The following is a 22055-nucleotide window of genomic DNA, read 5'->3' as shown; positions in this document are numbered from 1 at the left end:
AGGGGAATGCTTGATTGGTAATGCTGAAGCAGGTGGGTGAGTCAGGAAGCACCCTCGTAGAAGCACAGGGGAGGGGCATTGGTTAGGGGGTTTTCAGGAGGGGAAACAGGGAAGGGGGATAATATTTCAAATGTAAAATAATCAATTTTTTTTAAAAAGAAAATGTCCCAGTGCTCTACGGCCAATGTAATGGTTGCATTTTCTCAATTGGGGTTTCCTCTTAAATGAATCTAGCTTGTGTCAAAATAACAAAGAAACTGTCCAGTCTGGTGATGGGAGTGGCTGTTTGTGCTCCGAGGGCAATACACAGCGGGGTGCATATTTCTGTGCAGATTTTTAAGACTGGCTTTTACCTAAGTTGTTTACTCTGGTTATAAATAACAGAAATATATGATATAATATATATATATAATATATATATAATGGTATGTTTTTACTCTTCCTAGGCTTTGTATCATGGGCCGAATTTGAAAGCAGTTATAAAAATGTATCGGAGCTTAATCCACCGTGTTAGACACCGTCTTGGTCTTTGGAGAACAAGACAGATTATATACTTTGGAGAGCTAGAAGAATGGATGGACAGAAAAAAATGTAAGTATTGCAGTCCCTTCTGGCTTGCTGCTAGGTTTAGAACCCATTTTTACTTATTGAAAAGACCTCTATCTACTCCTAGCAATGGAAGGGAGATTGTGTTTTTTATATTTCCATTTGCATCATAAAGTGGCTCGCTGAGTACTTAGATGAATTCATTAGAATTTTTTTTTTGTTATAAACAACAGACTCCTCATTTGGCTACACAAAGTGTAGCAGGAAATTTAAAGGGAAGGGGTTGGAAACACAGATGAAGAAATCAGATTCCACAGAGGGGATAAGCAATAAGTTGCTCCAGAGACCTATGGATCAGAAAATAAAAAGAATCTACTGTTTCCTGAAGAAGAGAAACAGACAACATTGTTATAGAGACTGTCTGTCTGTCCATCCATCCATCCATCCATCCATCCATGCAACCACCCACTCACCCACTCACCCACTCACCCACCTACTCACCTACCTACCCACCAATCCACCTACCTGCCTACCCATTTACCTACCTACCTACCTACCTACCTACCTACCTACCTACCTACCTACCTATTTTCTACCTATTCATATATTGCAATAGGGCTCTCATCTGCCCAGGCTGACTTTGAACTCTTGATGTAGCTAAGAATGACAATGAACTCAAGCTCCTTCCCCCTCTGCCTCCCAAGTGCTGGGACTACAGGTTGGTATCATCATGTCTTTCTTAATGCTGTGTTGGAGAGCCCAGAGTTTCCTGCACGCTAGGCAAATACTTTACCAAGTGACGTATTCATACTGAGACACATTTATTTTTAAATCGGATTTCCAAGAGATTTTAAATGAATGGCTTAGCTTGAGCCACAAGTCAGAAACTTGAAGTGACTGTGGAAGGATTGGAGGCCTTGAGAGTTACAATGGATGACTCTTTGCCCATTGTGGGAGGGGTTCGCCACTCCTGAAATGAATATTAAATTGTAATATTGGTAAATGTTAAAGCATACTGGGCAGAATAAACCATGTATTACTTCAAATTGTTAGGGTTCTGCTCATAAATATAAGGACACACTTTTTTTATCATTGTCTTTCTATTTATAGTTCATCAGTTGAGTGTTATTTAGGTACTGTGTATTACTAGACCAATCTTCTTAAGAATTAAAATGAATGACGCAAGTAAGTTATACTTAATTGGAATAATTTTATGATTTTATGAGATCAATGTGCTACCTTTTGGTAGTTTCAGCTAGTTGTAGTATGTTCATTCTTTATTTGGGACTTCATATTCATGAATGCATCATGAAGATGGGGCTTATGTCTTTCAATGAGCATTACTATTTAATACGTGGCTAGTATATTAGAATAGCAAAAACTATTTTCAAAAGGCTATTTGCATTCAGTTTGTATGCAAAAATGTATTTTTTAAAATAAGTCATACTTGTTCCATTTCTGTCGTTAGACATTAAAGAAAGAAGAAGAAGCCAAATAAAGAAAGAGACCCAGAGAGACAATTCAGAGGTCCATGATACATACATAGATCTTGAGAACCCAGTTCAGGGGATCTAGTCCCACAGCCTGATTTTCAGAAAGTTAGATAAGGCATTTGTAGAATTCTCAAGGCATCTCTCAAACAGATAATACAGCAAAGAGTCAGACAGAGGGAAAGCTATGAATGAGAAAGAAAGAAATCATGGAGAAGACAGAGGCAGAGGCAGTGAGAAATGTTTTCATTTTGGAAACTGCTGGGACTTAGTTTGCAAACTTGAGGGAAGGAGAGGAATATGGGTCCCACCCACGTGTACTCAGAGGTTTAAGACTGTTGGTCATGAGTGCTCCACGCACTAGTATAAAATCAGAGGATACCTCAGTAGTCTTCTATGAATAGTCGTTTCATATTCTGCTAAGCTTTGTAATACAGAGTTTCTAATATTTATCAAAATGTGTGATAGGACTTTTGGTTATTGTAGCAACTAACTTGTGCCCCCCCCCATTTTATTTGATTGTATTTTGAAGGGCTGATTATCTGTTACACTTCAAGACTTATGTTTTACTGGACTCAGACTTCGAAGTAGAAGTACTCTGAGGGCAGCCTACGCCTCTTGACAATCCGTTCCTGGCATTTTTCCTTTGGCTCCCTTCATTCTCTTGGCCAAAATTTAGCATATTGTGCAACACTATAGTGTTTTCTTTAGTACGGTACTTCTTCAGAGAACTATGTCAGTGCTTCTGTTGGGGGGCGCATGGAGGAAGAAGACACTTCATCTTGGCTGTTTTGGTCCCGGGCTTCTTACCTTCTTTGTTTAAGGGCTTTCTGACAACATCCTGGGGGACATTATCTTCTTTAGAGAGGTTGGAAAGCTTTTAAGTTCTGTTGGTTCTTTGGGGTCTTACAACTGAGGCACAGTAGTATCTGTCAGTTCAGGAATATCCTCTCTGTGTCTCTGTGTCTCTGTGTCTCTGTGTCTGTCTCTCTGTCTGTCTCTGTCTGTCTCTGTCTCTCTCTGTCTCTCTGTCTCTCTCTCTCTCTCTCACACACACACACACACACACACACTAACCAAGCTGAGAACATTCAAGTTGGCATCCACAAGAGCTACAATGCATCCACATTGTTAAACTTCCTCTCTCCAGCATGCTTGGTCTTCAAGAAGAATGAATGAATGACTCTTATTCAATGGCAGATGTGCTCTGATGCGGGTCAAGACATATTGCTTTATGGGAAACTCTTGTGTGTTGTTCCCAACCACTCATTTACACCACATGACTCTTCTATTCTTTATTCAGATTACTGATAGTACTTCTTTGGCCATTTCTGGAGGTACCATGAAAACGTCTGTTTTAGTACTCAGCCACAGAATTCCCAGTCACATGCATTTTTATTTTTGACATGGTCCCATTTCTTTAAAACCCGGTATGATTGTCACACTCCAAAATTCTGTCACTATGCTTTTTAAAATTAGTTCTAACGTAACTTGTTTGTTTTAGTTTTAACCCTATCTCCATGATTTCTTACTCTTAACTTGTAATTACAGATTTAAAATTTTCATTATTATTATTTTATTTTTTTAGTTTGGAAACTCACACAGATGGACACACACATACCCCATGTATATCTGTTTTTTTCAGACTGGATTCTGATGGTATCTAGCTGATAAGGTTATTGAGTAAAAGTCTTAAAAGTCTGTGGGTAACTTACATGTGTCTCTTGGCTTGATTCCTAGTCAAGTTCAGAAGGCACTAGAAGATTACAGAGAACCACAGTGCAGTTTATGAATACCTATCGGTGTGGTTAGGCTGGCATGAGACAAAGACAGAATAGAGGCATTTGATTAGACAGACGGTGCTCTGTCCATAGAATCTGCATGGCTAAAGAATTATGAATAGCTTTCACTTACGTTAGACCTAGAGCTTACATAATTTGCAAGGTATTTATGTCATTTTTTCATAGAATTCTCTTCTTTTCCTATGCAATTATTGCTAATTTTTTTATATTTGGAAAATACCTGTGTACCTTTAAAAATATTTCAATAATTTCTAACTGTACTAATAGTCACAATTTCAGTTTTGTTTTTACTAAAACTGGCTAACTAGCTTAGTTCATTAATTCTGCTAGTGAGCTGCAGAAGGCTTGTATTGTACCCTAGGCAGGGCACAGTCACAGAAGTAAGATATTAAAGATATGAAAGGATTCTAAAGATGAGCGAAGGAGAAATTAACAAAAGTTCATGAATCTTCATAGAAATTCTTTGTGTCTTAATTTTAGTCTTTTAGAGAAACAAACCCTGAGACATGGATTTAAGTACGGCTAACGTATTGGGAAGTAAATCCCATAAAGTACTCTTAAATGGCATAGAAAAATGCAGTAGGGACAGGATGAAAGTTAAAAAAACAAACAAACAAACAAAACAAAACACTGTCATGGGAACTCTTGAAGGCAAGTTTCTCAAAAACTAGATTTTCATGTATCAGTTGCCCCCAATCTCTTGCACTTCAGCAGGGGTTGAGGGCCACTCTGCAGGGGTCTGAGACTTTTGGGTTATTGGCCAGAAGGCAACAGATTGATGCCCGGTGCTAGGAGAAGCTTTGAGGCAATGAAATGCAGATGCTGGCACTTCTGAATCAGAAAGCCCGGACACAGAAGGAAAGCCTCAAGTTCCATGCTAAATCCGATGAGAAGAGGCTCCAAATGCAGCAGCTTTAGTTCATAGATTTGAGGAGAGAGAAAAGCACATAACTATATCAAATATTAATTTGTATGTGTTTCCAATGGCTTTGAAGATCTGGCGTAGCCATTCATATTCCAGTAGGAATTTGTTGAATTTTTTTTCCCCTTTTGCTGTGAGATCACTGAACAAAATGTGAACATTGTTCCCAACTCTATTTTTGAATCAGAAAGTCTAATGGAAATCCCAGGGATTAGAGTGTGGACTGGGAGTAGTGAAGAAGTGAGAGGTTTACAGGAGACATGGTAACTTCTGACAGGAGTCATCGTGAATCAGAAACCTGGGGTTCTTGTCATTGGTACTGACAATGTGGACGAAAGGGAACAGACAATATGGAGATTCAAAAGATAAACGAATAAAATAAAAATTCAAAATCGGCCGATGTGGCATTACAGACCTATCATGGTTAAAGCAAGGAGTTTGTAAGTTCCAGGCTAGCCTAGGCAACTTAGTGATCCCCTGGTGCAGAATAAGGTTAAAAAGAGTTGTGGTGGTGATAGATACAGCAGTGGTGGAGTTCTTGCCTTGTATGCATGGTGCTCTCGGTTCAGGCGCCAGTCACAAAATAATTGGTTTTGAAAAAAGGAAGAAGGAAAAGACAAAGAAATCGCATATGATCCAGCTAAGCCACTCTCACTGTGTATCTGAGGAAGCCAAAGCGGCACCCCAAAGAGATTCGCTCTGTCCCTTACTTGTGGCTATTGTCACATTAGTCATAGGCACGACATGGAGTTGGCCCAGGTGTCTAGCAGCCGATGCACGGATAAAGAAAACAGGTTATATATCCTGACTGCAATTTCAGCCATAAAGAAAAGCTTAATGTTTTCATTTTCAGCAATCCGAGTGGATATTGTATTAAGAGAAATGAGCAACACATAGAAAGACAGATAACCACAGTCTTCTCCTAAATATGAATGTTGCAAACATCGACATAGAAATCAAATAGCAACTGTTAGTAGATGAGAAGAGATACAGAGGGACAGGATTAGATCCCTCAGTGCTGTGTATATGCCTTGGATTATCACACTGAGCCCCATTAATGTGTACAACGAGCACATCTTAATAAAAATAAAACATCCCCCATTACAGCTAATAGTTTGTGTGTTGATATGTGTAAGTTCTGTGATCATTTGCCATGAAGCAGGTAGAGCCCCCACCTGTGTCCTGTGCTTTCATGGGAAGCCTGACTGAATGTTAGCCTGAGGAAATTCATGGTGTGGGAATGGGTGAGGAAGAGAGACCCTGCGTCCTGCCTGTTAGCCAGAAGACTTAACACTGGTTTCTAGAATGCCAGAGGCTCTTCCCCAGGTGCAAAGATCAACCTGGCTGACTTCAGTTAACTTCCAGTACAGAAGAACTTTGTAAGTGACTTGTCCACAGCACACTATTTGTAAAAGAAACTCTATTATTTTCCCTTTTGGTTTTTAGTCTATGAAACCATGTTTGCCAAGAGAGAAGACTGGCAAGGATTAGAAAGAAGTGAGCTGCTGAAGTACTTCAACGACTGTGGTCATTTCCCCACACAGAAGCAGATCGATGAGCTCTGGGACCTGTTCCACAGATGTGAGTACTGCTGCCCTCATCCTTGTCCCGCCTTCCCTCTTCTCTCCGTGCTTCTCCTCCTCTTCCTCTCTGATTTATTGTTTAGTAATGTATATTCATTGCACATTGCGTTTTATTAAATAAGTATGACTTCATGCGCACATAACTTTTATGTTTTGCCTTAACGTCGACTACACCTTTTCCTCAAATTTGTTTGTATCCAAACTTAATCTATCTGAGAAAAGGCTGGTTGAAAGAAGTTGAAGTTGTATTTTGACTGAAGAGCATAAAGAAGATGATTTCAGCTTTAACTTTAAAAATAAACATTTTGATATAAGTTACAATAATAATAATAAGTTACATCCAGCTAAGTATGGTAATTACTTTTTCAATCAATACAACGGATACTTGGGAAAAGCAATTTCAATTTTGACTCTTGGTTTCAGAGGATTGAAACGCGTAGTAAAAAGGGAGTGAGAGAAGGGAGACAGAGTTCCACAACAGGCTGCAGTACACAAGGCTGTGCCTTAGTGATGTATTTCTGAATTCTCCAGAACTTCCTAGAGTAGCATCATCAGTGTCAGAACCAAAGCCTTCAACAGCAAGCCCATGAGGGGCCATTTCATTAATAGCAAAGCTATACTAATATATTTAACCCACGGAATTTTAAAAATTGCTGCTAAAATCTTTCTCCTGGTTAGTTAAATTTGATGCCGATAAGCAAAGTCAGCTTAAAAGGCATAAATATAGTAAGGTAAAGCATCTTTCCAATTGGAAAATAAGTTTTTGCTGGGTGCATGGATGAGAAGTACAGAACTTGCCTAGCATACACAAGGTCATGGGTAAAATCCCCAGCAATTCCAGAAAAGGAAAATCATTTTGCCCCAGACCGTAAACAGATAAAATGATAAAAATGTCTAATATTTAATAATAATAATTTATGTAATAGACATTTTTTCTCTTCTCAAACCAGTAAGAGGGAATATTGTCCCAGGTATGAGAACTCTTAATGAATAATTAAAAACATTTCAGCCCGTTTTCTTCCTTATGCTTATTGAAGCCTAATGAACAAATATATTTGAGGAGTATGATGTGGGATGTTATGCCACACATCGATGGCCAAAACTGCTAGCCGGGATATTAGTGGTTGTGTATAGTTCCCTTATGCATACATCTGCGTACATGTGGGAGGGGATGGTGAAGAATTCTCACTTAACAAGGTTTGAGTAAGCCATACAGAATTGTTAATTCTCTTCCGCTCATTAAACTTGTGTTTAAATTATGCTGCTGTATTGTGGGTATACTTTGCATTTTACATTTACAGACTAGCTTCAATGACTTTTCCAATAAGACAGGTTTTCTATAAACTGTCATTCTAATTAATAATTCTTATTAATTATTATATTCTAAAAAACTAATTAAAAACCTTTTTCTTTCAATTCCTAAGGTTAGGGAACTTTCTTGTTTTTATTTATGTGCATTTCAGGGTGTGTATGCATGTGTTTGTGGAGATGTATTCAGAGGCCAGAGAAGTGTCCTGCTTTATGACTCTCTATTCTCTGGAGTGTAACAGTAATATTAATATAAATGTAAGGAGAAAATTAATACAGTGCCTGTTTTTCTTTATCCTAGCGAGTTACCCAATAAAGACCCCAAGCTTTATTTAATCAATCTTTACTACACAATTCTTGGGGAGTCATTAATCTATTTTAATCCTCCAAGCTAATCTGGCTACCTCCCAGCCAAAATCCCTGAGATCCTTGCGTTGTTGTATTGGTCTGGTCCTCTGGCCTTCAGGTGTATTTTCCTATGATGTTTCCTCTCACCCTCATTGTGGCTGAGTCCAGTTTACTCTTCTTTCTTTCCGCATTCCTTGGCTGGCCAAAGTCTTACACGGTTCTCTCTTCTGGCCAGTCATTGGCTGATCAGCTTTTATTGACAAGGCTAAGAATAAGTGGTAAGCCTTGTTTACACAAACTTGAGAAAGGAGATTCTTGACATAGGCATTTGCAATGCTCCGTCAGGATTGAAACCGGATCTGAGCGAGAGAAATCAGCATCTGAATAACACAAAGATTATCTTTAAATAGCGCACAATAGCATTCTGCAAACACTGAATCTATCATTTCTTACTAAACTTGAAGTTCACAGTCATTTGGTTAGGTTGGCTGAAAAGGAATTTCCTGTCCTTGTCTTCTCTTGCCCTCTCTGTGCTGGCATTGTGGGTGCACACCTCACTTTTTATGTGACCCTAGGTCAGGTCTTCATGCCTGTCTGGAAATGATTCTTACAAGGTGGACAGATTTTATCCTCTAGAAAACAACCATAATATTTTCAGTTTATTGTATGTTTAATGATATTGCCCTGTCCCATTAAAGACTCCTTTGTTGCCCACGATAGTTACTGAAAATGAAGTTAACAATGGGAAGAAAACAAAAATCTTGGAGAAGTACTGGTCATTTTGACACACATCATTTTCAAGAGAATCTGATTGCAGATTGTCAGTCAGCCATCTTTATCCACACCGACTCTGCTTGTGGGTGGCAGCTTGATAGATACAAGCTACACATAGAGCATTTAATCTAGTTCACATTTAGTCAGTTCAGCTGATTAACTTCTAGCATGCAATATCAAGTAGGTCAGATTCCTGGAAGGCTTTGCATCTTTAGGTATTTTTTTTATCTTTATTAACTTGAGTATTTCTTATTTACATTTTAAAGGTTATTCCCTTTCCCAGTTTCCGGGCCAACATCCCCCTCCCCTTCTCTATGGGTGTTCCCCTCCCCATCCTCCCCCCATTGCCGCCCTCCCCCCATAGTCTAGTTCACTGGGGGTTCAGTCTTAGCAGGACCCAGGGCTTCCCCTTCCACTGGTGCTCTTACTAGGATATTCATTGCTACCTATGAGGTCAGAGTCCAGGGTCAGTCCATGTATAGTCTTTAGGTAGTGGCTTAGTCCCTGGAAGCTCTGGTTGCTTGGCATTGTTGTACATATGGGGTCTCGAGCCCCTTCAAGCTCTTCCAGTCCTTTCTCTGATTCCTTCAACGGGGGATCTTTAGGTATTTTTAACTCATTGTTATTCCTTATTCTCACTACTATGGTAACATTGGAATTGTAACTGAGGACAGGGTTTCAGTTTGAAAAATTTCTTCTGGGAGAAAGAACTGTACTTGGGCTACATGTATTTTCTTCTTAAATGCCTCTTCCTCTTTTTCCCTTGGTAAATTTATCCAATTTTCTTCCTCTTTGGACTTCGTGCTATACTTTGGACTGCTGTTGCTATACCTAGAATTACATTTTCATCAGGGTCCAGGAGCTCACAGAGACTGACAATGAGGGAGTCTGTATGAATCTGAGCTTGGCCTTGTGAATATATGCTATGCTTGTGCAGGTTGGCCTTCTTGTGGGACTCCTACCAGTGGGAGTGGAGGCTATCTCTGACTCAATTGCCTGCTTTTGGGACCCTTTTCCTCCTATCGGGTTTCCTTGTCCAGCTTTGATATGAGGATACATGCCTAGTTTTATTGTAACTTGTTATGCCTTGTTTGGTTGATATTCCTGGGAGGCCTGTTCTTTTCTGAAGGGAAAGGAAGAGGAGTGGATCCAGGAGTAGAGCAAACGTTTGGGGAAGGGACTGGAAGGAGTGGAGAGAAAGGAAAGCACAGTCACGATGTAATATATGAGATAAAAAGCAGACAAACCAATAAAACTATAAAAGATATGAGACTAGCAAATACTGATGGTGAAATAATATAGAAGAACTAAAGTTTAAGTTGAGGCAAAACTTATTAGTAAGTAACCCTAGAATAAGTGTGGCTCACTTCTTAACAATGTTTGATGTTCATTTACGCGTTAGCATGTTCTCCACTTTGTCCTGTTCTACTAACAACATTCTGGTGTGTGACTCTACTATGTCTTGTTTACCTGGCCATTGGTTTAGTGGCTGTTTAAGTTGCTTTGTCCTTTTTTGCTATGATGTACTATGGACATCTTTATGCCTTGATTTGCATTTCCCTAGTAATGAGTTAAGAGCAAACATTTTTTTCCTATTCTCAGTAGACATTTCTTTTCCTTCTGTAGAGGAATTTGTTGAAATCATGCATATCATTTGGTGTTTCTCTGATAAATAGTATACATCATTTTCCACGATATCAACACATGTGCATTCATGCACACATGCACACTCACACTACATATAATATTTTATGTTATGTTATATATACATATATAAGTCCATTTAGTGTTGCTTTGAGAGACATAGTCTTTACATAGTTTATTAACTCTAATCAATTTACCCATCCAGGCAGACTCTGCCAATTGTTTAAGGTTTGGAAGCTGTGTCTTTGTGTTTCACTCACTGCTTATTTTAAAGTCATTTTAGTCTGTCTTCTTAAAGTTGTGGCTAAGTCCCATTTTCTGATCTATGTTTGTGTTTATTGTGTTCCTCATCTCTATAATGTTTTTCCTCTATTTATCGTGGTTATTGTTTTTTGATTGCTACCATATTTTCTTAGAATTCTTTATGGTTTATGGTAACAATGTGAATGTTTATCTTAGTTCCTTTCAAGACTGCACTAAACCTAACCCCTAAATCCATGATTACTGGCAGCCTGCTTCCTAGAGCATGAGGAATCTGTTCCTATTTTCCTGCATTTCTCATGTTATGTTCCTGCTAATATTGAATCCTGGATATTTTAGGTACAGTGTTCTCAGAGGTATGGAGTCTGCTCAGTTCCAAGACTTTATTTATTCATTTACACTTGATTGGTGGAAATGGAATAAAGGGAACCCTATGCTCATTGGCTGTTCATTCCTGTAATCATTATTTAAAGATTGTGTGTGTGTGTGTGTGTGTACATAAAAGAGGTCAAAGGAGGATATTGGATGCCCTGTATCTGGCGGTATGGCTAACTGTGTACTGACATGGGTGCTGGGAACAGAACTCTGGTCCTCTGAAAAAGCAGCAAGCATTCTTAATCAATTAACTGTCTCTCCAGTCCATGGTATTGTTTAGTTCTTTATTGTTGTTATTGATGCTGTTGTTATTGTTGCTGCTTGAGTGACGTTTCAAAAAGCTACTCTGTACAGTGCTCACCCAATGATTGAATATTCACTCAGATACTTTGAGTTCACCACGTTTATATCCTCTGCCCACAGTTCTGTGTGAGGGGTGGAGCTAATGTTCAGTCGTCAGGTTGTATGTCAGCCCCAGGCTTGATGTTCCCCAGTGGTCTGGAGGACTTCCTTTGAGTCATTTGATTTCTCACACAGCTTTGAAGGACATTCTGTAGTTTTTCATTTCCAAGGGTTTCCTATTCCATTCATGGCAGATCTCTCATTGATGCCAGCTCAGACCGAGCTTTTCTGTGTATTTCTTACACGGTTGTTTTTTTTCTCCTAGTGTCCATGTCAGTTTGCATCATTTCAAAGCCATCAATTTGGCTTAAAGCGATAGCTGGTTAGGAAAAGATCATTTGTATTTGAGCATTTTAGTATCTGCTCAGGGATTCATATTCTTGCCAGAAACTTCAGTAGTTATACTTTTCTTGCAAAAGAGAATGCTTAGAAGAATGGAGGTAGGCAAATGAAGAGAACATTAAGCCCAAATCTGAAGGTCAGAAACCAAGGGGCAAAGATGATTTAGATATGTGGCTACAGTTAGGAAAATGTTACTTCTTCCAATAACAAGCAGTCGGAATATCCCTTTGACCACCATGCTCGTGTCAGCAGTGAGCTGAGCCACCTGACCTGTTCTGACACAAGCTTATTTAGAGCGATTTGAGATGTTTATGTCATGTAACACTAGATCACTGGGGAATAATTAAATGTTACCCTGTCTGCTGATGGCTGTAACCCTAAGTCCTGTTGGGTCTATGTGTATCAAGATCCAGTTTTCTAGCATTCAGTATTTATGTATGGTGTGCATGTGCGTGCGTGCGTGTGCATGCATGTGCCTGTGTACATATATAGGATCCAGAAGTTGTAGTTAGGTCTCATCCTCTATCAGTCTGTACCTTATATTTTGAGACTTTTTCATTAAACATAGAAGTCACCATGTCAGCTAGACAAGTTGGCTAGCAAGGGCCCGGGATCTGCCTATCTGTATCTTCCCTGAGCTGTGGCGACTGATACGTGTGTGGCTGTATCTGGCTTTATGTGGAAGCTGGGATCTGAACTCAGGTCCCTCATGCTTGTGCAGCGAACGATTTACCATTTTAGCAGTGCCCCCTATTGATTTTCGATGAAACTGTTATTTATAAATACATTCTAGAAACTACTGTCCAGCACTCTAGGGACGCTCACCTGTAACTGGACAAATGCAGTATCAAAAGTTTTCTTCATGAATGTGCTGAGTGTGAAGGTGTCACAGGTGTTAATCATGGCTTCAATCTGGAGATCAGAGAAAGGTACAGGGAAGCTAAGGCATGAGTTAATTGTTGAGGGCTAGTTAACTAGATTGAAAACAAACACCGATGTTTGATAAATAGGAGGGCACAATGACTTAGAATTCTCTAGGCAGCCAGTACATCTGAGTAGGAAACCAGATAGGTCTGCCGGGGAAGTGGAAAGGGCACCATATTACTGAAACTTCTGGATAAAAGCAACACCACCACCATCTGCCTGGTCATTTCCTGGGCACAGTGATGGTGTTTGCTTTTCTCTACAGGGGGAATTTTACTGTTTTGAAGTGTTTATTCAATTTATCATCATCTGTCCAATAAAAAATAAATGCTTCCAAATGTTTAATCCAAATAAAATTTTGGATGTAAATCAGTCATATTCCAGTAGGAACTGTTTAAGCAATTTCTAATATTTCCTTCCCTTGGTCATTGAGACCTTACATTTCAGCTTGAAAATTTGAGTTTAAGAACATTTAATCCCTTCAAGCTCGGGGACGCTTTTCCTTCACCTTACCTTGTCTGAGGCCTGTATCATCTTTCACATCGATAAAGTGATGTCAGCTTCTTCTTCGGATTTACTGACGAACATTAAAACGCACTAGGTGAAAGTGGCGTGTCCAACATTGACGACATTAACTTATTTCAAACGAAGGCAAGCAAGTGCAGCATCAGGCGCTTTGACCTCACTGTACCGTGGCAGGAAGTGAATGGCATGTAGAGGAAGTCAGGAGCTGCGAGCCCCACAGTTCATATCACACCACGGCATCATGTTAAGATCCTCCAGGATCAACCATGGCCATACACGTGGATGGGCATCTTAATGTGCACATGATATTACCAAATAGAAGAAATCTTCATACCTTATTGCCTTTGTCCTGAAGCTGTGATCTTAAGATCAGAATTTGGTGTATATATATATGTTTTATACTGTAAATTTCTACATGGAAAGTGGCAGTCTCATGCTCACCATTGCTTAGATTTTAGTGTAGGGTCTTTGTTGGCCTAACGTTGGAGCATTTCCCTTTATGAAGTGATTCATGAAGTACAGTAAGAATAATCTTATCAAGGTTACTACATATTATTATTTTATAGTAGTATGTAGACCTGGTTCTCTAGGTTTCCAGGCTAACTTCGAACCCACCCTGTAGAGTTCTGTAGGCCAACTGACTTCCAGTCTGTGCTAATGCCCCCCGCCTCTGACCAAGTCCTGGGATTATAAAAGAGAGCTGGATTTGGACGCAGCTTTAAATGGAAGGAATCAGAATGAAGTAAAACGCAGAAGAGCTTAAAAAAAAAAGACTTCTGTCCAAGTTGGTCCCTTTCTATTAGGCAGCAGAAATTATTTGGATTCATTCCTACTTTCTTTTTCTTTTTATGGTTTCCAGGAGTAGCTGCAGTCCATTCTGCGTCCTTCTCTGTGCACCGAGGAGCCCTTCAGGGGTTGTGATTCAATCCATTTTCTGTGCTGTCACTTTCCACACTTAGCCCCATTCATACTTGGAAATGCATCCACTGCAGGAGAGTTCCTTGCTTGACTTCTTGAAGAAGTTTTCCCCTCTGCTTTCTCCGGGTGCATTCTTGTTTGTTGTTGTTTTGTTTTTTTTTTTTTGTTTTCTCTTGTTTTCTTCCTGTTGGTGGATGAAAAAGAGTAATAGAGAATCATTTGGCTATGTGTATGAATACACATAGGATGATACTTTAAGTTTTAAATCTGATTTGTTAGGAGGGCATAGTTCTGAACTTTATACTTAAAAAAAAAAAGAAGTGTAACTGTCTGTCGCAGCTAACACGATGAAATAGCATCTAAATCTCAGTGTCCTGGTGCACACTGGTGACCCAGTACTGTGGAGGTGGGGACGATCAGATCCCTGGGGCCCCTGGGCATTCGACTACTTGAAGATCTTCAGGCCAGTAAGAGACATTGTCACCCAAAATAGGTGGACAGCTCTTTATTAACAACTGCCAAGGTTGACTTCTAGCCTACATGCACACACATGCGCGCGCACACACACACACACACGCACACACACACACACACACACACACACACATTGTTCACATGCATACTTTTACACACAAAAGTTATACACACACATACAAAGCAAAAAACAACGATAAAATATGTTTTCGTTATTATCAGAAAAACACTAAATGAAATCTATGAATGTATACATCTACTACTTAATAGATAGATATGATGCTATAAATATTTTACATGTTTAATCCAGTATCTTTAGGAGGATTACGCCATCACCTGGGGATAAACTGTTTAATATTGTAAAGACTATTTGAGTTACGGTTTAGTCGGAAGACAAAAAATTGTCCAGGAATTTGTGTAAGAAAAAAAAAAACTAACACGATGAATTATTAACCCTAGAGAGGAACTGGATTATCAATACAGTATCCGTCATCTAGTGGGGGCTAATAACTAAAGAACTGAGTAGAGCAGATACAGGGAGTGAGGCAGGATGCCAAGCAGGCCACAAACAATAGAGAAGATTGCTCACCCTAGCCTGACATGTCCTTAGAGACCATTCAGTTCCAGCTCAGGGAATGGTGGACAGTACTGAGGTGCCAGGCCTGTGGATCTATGTAAAGCCACTTTCTAGGGTTTGAGAAGAGCCTGTGTGCGGGGGTGTTAGAGGAGGATGCTAAGGAAACGGTCCTGCTTGCCTGATGTCTACATACTCAGGCACGTGTTGAGACACATCCCAGAACTACAGCTCTGCATTCCTGAGGTTCCTCCATTGACCTCTGAGGTGAATGTTAAAAGTCAGGCCCTAGCCTGACAGGGAAGACAGTGAGGGCTGGTGCTGGAGCTCTGAGGTGGTGGACTAACAGATCTGCCTAGCAACAGATCTCTATTCTAATTATGTAGAACTGCCTTGGCTTATTTGCCAACTCCCCCCAAAGAGAGTTTTAACAAAATAAAGAAAAATAAGAGGAAAGGAAAGAATCAAACATAAGAAGGCATTCCATGGAGGTTTTCTTCAATATTTCTTCTTTAATGAAAACCTAACTAATGCTGTGCCAGAACAGTCACTATTTTCATCATTAAAACATTCTAATTTTATCATCCCCACCTCTTTCCTAACCCTCCTATGTTTGATTTACCCTGCCCTACCTTCAAAGCCTCCTCTTTTTTTTTAATTGTATTTTTTATTTACATCTTAAATGTTATCCCATTTCCTGGTTTCCCCTTTAGAAACCCACTATCCCACCCCACCCCTGTTGCTCCCTCACCCTCCCACCCACTCCTTCCCACCCACATGCCCTGATGTTCCTTTACACTGCAGCATCAGGCCTTGACAGGACCAAGGGCTTCTCCTCCCATTGAGGCCCAGCAAGGCCATGCTCTGTACATAGGCAGATAGAGCCATAGATCCATTTCTATGTTCTCTTGGAAGGGTGGTTTAGTCCCTGGGAGCTCTGGGCAGCCTGGTTGGTTGATATTGTGGTGTTCTAATGGGGTTGCAAACCCCTTCAGCTACTTCGGTCACTTCTCTAACTCCTCCATTGGACCCTGCCTTCAGTTCAATGGTTGACTGGCAGCATCCTCCTCGCTATTTGTAAGGCTCTGGCAGAGCCTCTCAGCAGACAGCTATATCAGGCTCTATCAGTCAGCACACACTTACTGACATCTAATCTATATCAGATAGCTATATCAGTCAGCACACGCTTACTGACATCATCAATATTGCTGGGGTTTGGTGGCTGTATATGGGATTCATCCCCAAGTGGGGCAGTCGCTGAATGGCCTTTGAATCTCTGCTCCACACGCTGTCTCCATATTTCCTCCTGTGAGTATTTTTGTTTCCCCTTCTAAAAAGGTCTGAAGTATCCACACTTTGGTTTTCCTTCTTCTTGAGATTGATCTGGTTTATGAATTGTCTCTTGGCTATTTCGAGCTGTTGGGCTAATATCCGCCTATCAGTGAATGCACACTGTATGTGATCTTTTGTGACTGGGTTACCTCACTCAGGATATTTTCAAGTTCTATCCAGTTGCCTTAGAGATGAGCTATAAAAATCTTATGTGATACTACCTTAAAGATCTTGGACAATTCTTTGTTAATTACAAGTGTTCGAAGAAAAAGAATCTTGGTATATCTGTTTTCTGTTTTCTGGTTTTTATGTTAAAATGTTAGACCAGGGATGTTAATTCTTTCTTTATTACCAGCTTGTAAAACTTTGTATTAATTCAACATTTTGCCAGAATAGTCTGATTTTGCTCCTTAATGGCAATTTAAAGTATTCAGTTGTGTTGTAGAATTTATAATGTAACGTTGTTCATTATGTATCTTAATTTTTATGTAGCTTTGGCAATCACTGCTGTAGACGATAGGATCTGAGCCCAATATTGACAAATCTCTGTAAATTTTTGTCAGGACTATATAAAGGATATGATTTTAGTTAAAGTAGTTCTGACATAGGTCAGTCCATGTTTTGATTATATCTTAACACTAAAATTGTTAAGTAGTGTTTAGTTTTTATCTTTTAGAATAAATATGTAAGACATATAAAACGTGTGAAAATTAAAACAATCCTCTCTCTCTCTCTCTCTCTCTCTCTCTCTCTCTCTCTCTCTCTCTTACAGATAGTGAAGGAAAATATTCTGAAGTAATCAGAAAGTCCAGTGCTATTGAACTATTATTTACACTCTATCCTCCTCAAGGTGCCAGAGTGAACGCTGGCACAAGACTGCGGTCCACGTGGCTGAGACCCTTGGTGGATGGGGAAGAAGGCTATAAGTACATAGGTAAGATGCTTGTTTTATTTCTGATGAAAAGGAGGAAATACTATGTCCTGCTCTAGGGCTCTCACCACCACCTAGATGATGCACATGCATGCTGCAATGTCCTCTTTACTTCCTAGGCATTGTGTCTACTGTTTTAAAAGGGGGTATTTTGTGCCTTTTGTGCCCTTACTAGTGTAGTGGAACCACACTGTGGTAAACTATTGCTGAATGGTGGAGAATTGGGAGGTTTTGACTTTGAATGAGTCATGTGTATCCTCTGTATACATCCACATGCAGTGCTATGCACAGTCATAGACATACCTTTCTCTTGGTCATAGAGCTTCAGTGAGGATCTTGCTATTGCACGGCTCTCATCAGTAGGAGATAAAAATTGTTCTTTTCTACAGCTTTTACCAGTTACTGAGATCAGTGTTTGTATGTTTAGCAAGTCCAACAAACATTTATTTACTATATTCTTTTATACTTCTAATTCACATTTTCAAAGTAACTAACCATTTGGAGTCTTTGTATTCGCAATTTTAATGTTTCTGTGGTGATGTCTGTTCCAGGATCTTGGACACTTTTGTATTGTTTGGAATATTGTCAAGCTGTAAGCTCTGTAGGTATTCTCAGGCAGAAATCCTGCATTGCATACATGTTTTAAATTCATGTTTCATCTCTTAAATAGAGTCTTTTGAAGAGATTTTATTTGGTGAGGTCCAAGGGACCATTGCATTTCTTTACGACTTACACCTTTTCTGTCATTTTTAGGATATACCGTCTGGACTTGTCATAAAGGTGTTCTTTATAAAAATTTCAGCTTAAGGGCTTATATATTAGTAGAATTGGTTTTGAGTAAACTTTGTATGTAGCTCAAAGTATAAATTAAACTTTTAAATTGCACTTTATCTCCAAATTTTCTACCAGCATTTACTGAAAAGATCGTTTTATGAATTAAGCTCACATTTTGGTCCAAGCCAAATAAAGTATATCATTGGCAAACATGTGAATGAAATCTATTTGGTGCCATTAGTTACAAAGGATATCAACATTAGAACGGTAGTGAACCAATGCTACTTATCTATTGAGAACGATAACACGTCTTTGATATTAGGTCTACCAGAGTGATATGTGGCAAAGGCATGGAGCGTACACTGAGGAGGAAATTTCAAGAGAGTTGAATTACCTTAGAAATACTTTCAAACTTTCTTATACTGTTGCTATGTTCAGTCACTAAATTCAGGCAACTTCTCTAGGCGATTGCTGAAGATAAGAGAAATAAATTTTTACATATAACTTAAAAAATGAAATTAAGAAGTAGCATCTTTGTGTTTTGATATTATAATTACATCATTTCATCTTCCTCCTTCCAAATCCATGCAGTGCCCTTGTTCTGTTTCAAACTAATGGCTTTTTTCTTTAGTTGCTTTTACATAGATTATATAAAATGATTTTTATATAAAACCTTATATGTATGGATGTATGTATCAGCATCATTCATAATTTGTAGAGTCTGGAAACACATAAGTGGCCTTTAATTGGTGGATGGAAAGCAACATTATATGTAATAACTAATGGTACCCGGAAAAAGATAGGAATACATAGGAACAAACTGTTGCTAAGAGGAATAATGATATGGAAAAACTCCGATATGTCCTGATAAATGAGAAAGCCAGGTTCAGGTGCAAGACATTGTATGGCGCCGTCGAAGTGACAGCTGGGAAAAGGAGAAGCAGCGCAACCAAAGCAGGTCTGTGACTTGTGGAGCTGAGTAATTGTGACTGAGTTCAAGTGCGAAGATGCTGCACAAGGGACCTCTCAGGGTCATGGGACAGCTTTGCACTTGGATCAGTGTATTTGTTAAGCACATGTATGGGAGTCATACAACTCCAGATGAGTCAAATCCCCCAAAATTATACACTTAACTTAGAAAACTGTGCTGTGGACACATTTTAAAAAATGGAGGCACACATCAGTTCTTAGTCAGTAGGGGATTTTTACAGCAGTCTGCAGTGTGTACTGAATGCCCGGTCCTAACTCACTAATATTAGAAGTTAGGTCATCCCAAGTGTTAGCAAGGACTGCAAGAACATGAAACCCAGCAAAATTCTGCTCATGCAAAATTGAACTGCACACACAGTCTTCACACACACACACACACAAAAAAAACTAAAAAACTTGCCACTCTCTAAAAATGTTAACCCCACCCTGCCCTCTTCAGCACAAACAGACACTGGTATTCATTTACCTATTTAACAGGAAGGACTCAAATGACCAACTACAGGTGGACAGAAGGAATATGTTGTGTTATGTAGATGTACATACTTAGAAACAGAAAAGAAAACAAAACTCTTAAAGCTAGTGTTGTACATGAGAATATGGGAAGTGACATGATTCTGCTGAGTGAAGAAAGCCAGATGAAAGGGACCTCATCGGTCTGATGGTTCTCAATTTGAGTAAATATAGAGTAGGCCACGGAAGGAGACTGAGACCTCTTAGGAAAGCAGATAAGATTTTGGAATTAAAGATGAAGTGGGTAAGGGCGATAGGAGTGGTTGGTATCAGACTGTATAATTTTTCACGGGTAAAATGTCAAAAATCCGTCCCATTGAAGACTGTAAATTGCGTGCAATTATTGTCTAATGTCTACCCCTCAGTAAAATTATAAAAGGAAGTATGGAGATATATTTGAAAATATTAAACTTTTATTTTGGAAATTGCTATGCCTGCAAGTATTAAGGCTTGCACATAAATGTTGAATACTCAGTCGAGTGTTGCCCTGGAGGTTGTGGCTCAGTGGTAGAGCACTCACTCTGTGTGTGAGCCATTATTTCAGTCTCCAGAACGGCTAAATGAGTAAGTCACATCTCATTAGAATTTCATCAGACTGGTGTATAGAAACTCATATTAATGTGCTCTGTTTAGTGATATTCTAGAGGAAAAAGAAGAAAAGAAACATTTTTAAAATGATGGAAAGCATTTAGTTTGAAGGGATATGTCTCTGTAAATTAATCAATACTATGGTTCCTATTTATTTTGTCTTTGTGTTCTTCCACCTACGGTTACTAGAACTTGATCGGTTTTAGGCTAAAGATTGGTTTTTACTCTGTAGAGCCAGCTTGACTGATATCCTGTCATAGTAAACACAAAGGAAACCTGACAGCAGCTTTGCCCTATGCCGAGGGCTCTTTTATTAGGTTTCTAGGCTGATTTTTCCCTCTGCCATTTTGGGGAAATGTCCAGAGCCTTGCATCATCTTGAATTACAGTTGTTCTTAAATTAACCAACAAGAGGATTTGAATCATTTCCCTTAAAAAAGATCAGTTTATTTCAGAAATGTTTCCTGAATCTGAGGAGCTCTTTAACTATAAATGTTTGAGAGGAGCTAGAATTGGGAATCTATGTTGTGCTCCCATATTAATACTCTACAGTGTAAGCACTTGTGTTTATTGATTTCACTCTGTAGATTCACTGATGTGCCATAACACGACCGAGGAACAGTTAACAGAGATCTGAGAGCTGTATAAAAGCCTCGGGTGGCAAACAGATTAGTCAGGCCTATGCCTTCCCTGAAGAGACACCTTTCCACCTATATTTTTAACACCATAATTCATAATGTAAGAGTGGTTAAATGTAACGACTGCTGAATATATTTGTCATAATCACGATTTGCTTAATTTGCACAAATAATTTCTTCTAATGGTAATTTATAATCTTTTTCTACTATGTAGAAAAAGAGTTCAGTTTTTAAAGGATACATATCTTACTAGACATATTTAGAAGTGCTCTTTGGGGAAGCTAGTTTTTAAATATCATCTGGTTATTTTTCTATATAAGCCTTCTGTTCTTCAGTTACCTGACCCTCTGGCAGAGCTCGCCCTTACCCTTGCTTCAGCTCCTGCTCTCTCTCAATCAGGCAGGCAAAACTTCTTGTCCTAAATTACATTTGTGTGTGTCCTCGGTTAGCTTTCAATCTGGGAGGTATAATTATATTAAAGAACATCGCAGCCCTATAATTCATAAAGTTTTCATGGGAGTTGCTTTAAAGTGTCTCAAAGCAATGACCATGAAAATAAAATCACTTTATTGTGTGATTATAAGGTTTCTTTCTAATTAGTTCAGGCCATGGGGAATGAGCATAGATCGTAAGGACTACTTGCATGGATTCATTTACAGTATTTCACACAATGAATTCTACATACTGTTATAACATACAGGTTATTTAGATTATACGATCAGCACTGAATCCCTCTTTCTTGAGCCTGCCACTCTTTTGTGACCCATTTAAGAAGTATGTATTGGGGAAAAGTGAAGGGGTAGGAAGGGGAAATGCAGTGTGGTTATGGGTCAAAATACATTGTATACGTGGATTAAAGTTCTCTAAGTGATAATAAAATATACCCCAAAACAAAATTTTAAAAGGATCTTTTTATAATATTCACCTTGTTTTGGTGTCTTTAGGCAAAAACTGACATTTATTTATTTACTTTAAATTTTTTATTAGATATATTTCCTTACATACATTTCAAATCTTAATCCCCTTCCCGGTTTCCTGTCCATAAGCCCCCATTCCCTCCCCTTCCCCTCCCCCATACGGG

General features: G+C 39.1%; 1 protein-coding gene across 1 annotated transcript in view; it reads left to right on the top strand.

Moving 5' to 3' along the window:
• LOC134483549 (IQ domain-containing protein M-like) overlaps window positions 1–22055 on the top strand; it is a 99000-nt gene that overhangs the window by 26525 nt on the left and 50420 nt on the right. The window contains exons 2-4 of the mRNA XM_087601543.1: window positions 447–591; window positions 6207–6341; window positions 17317–17478. Coding sequence (XP_087457669.1) covers window positions 486–591; window positions 6207–6341; window positions 17317–17478 — 403 coding nt within the window. The 5' untranslated portion in view covers window positions 447–485. The remainder of the gene's footprint in view (window positions 1–446; window positions 592–6206; window positions 6342–17316; window positions 17479–22055) is intronic.

Source organism: Rattus norvegicus, unplaced genomic scaffold, assembly GCF_021556685.1.
Source record: "Rattus norvegicus strain SHRSP/BbbUtx unplaced genomic scaffold, alternate assembly SHRSP_T2T haplotype2-0000026, whole genome shotgun sequence".
In the NCBI taxonomy this organism is placed as follows: domain Eukaryota; kingdom Metazoa; phylum Chordata; class Mammalia; order Rodentia; family Muridae; genus Rattus; species Rattus norvegicus.
This window is presented reverse-complemented; position numbering and strand designations above follow the sequence as displayed.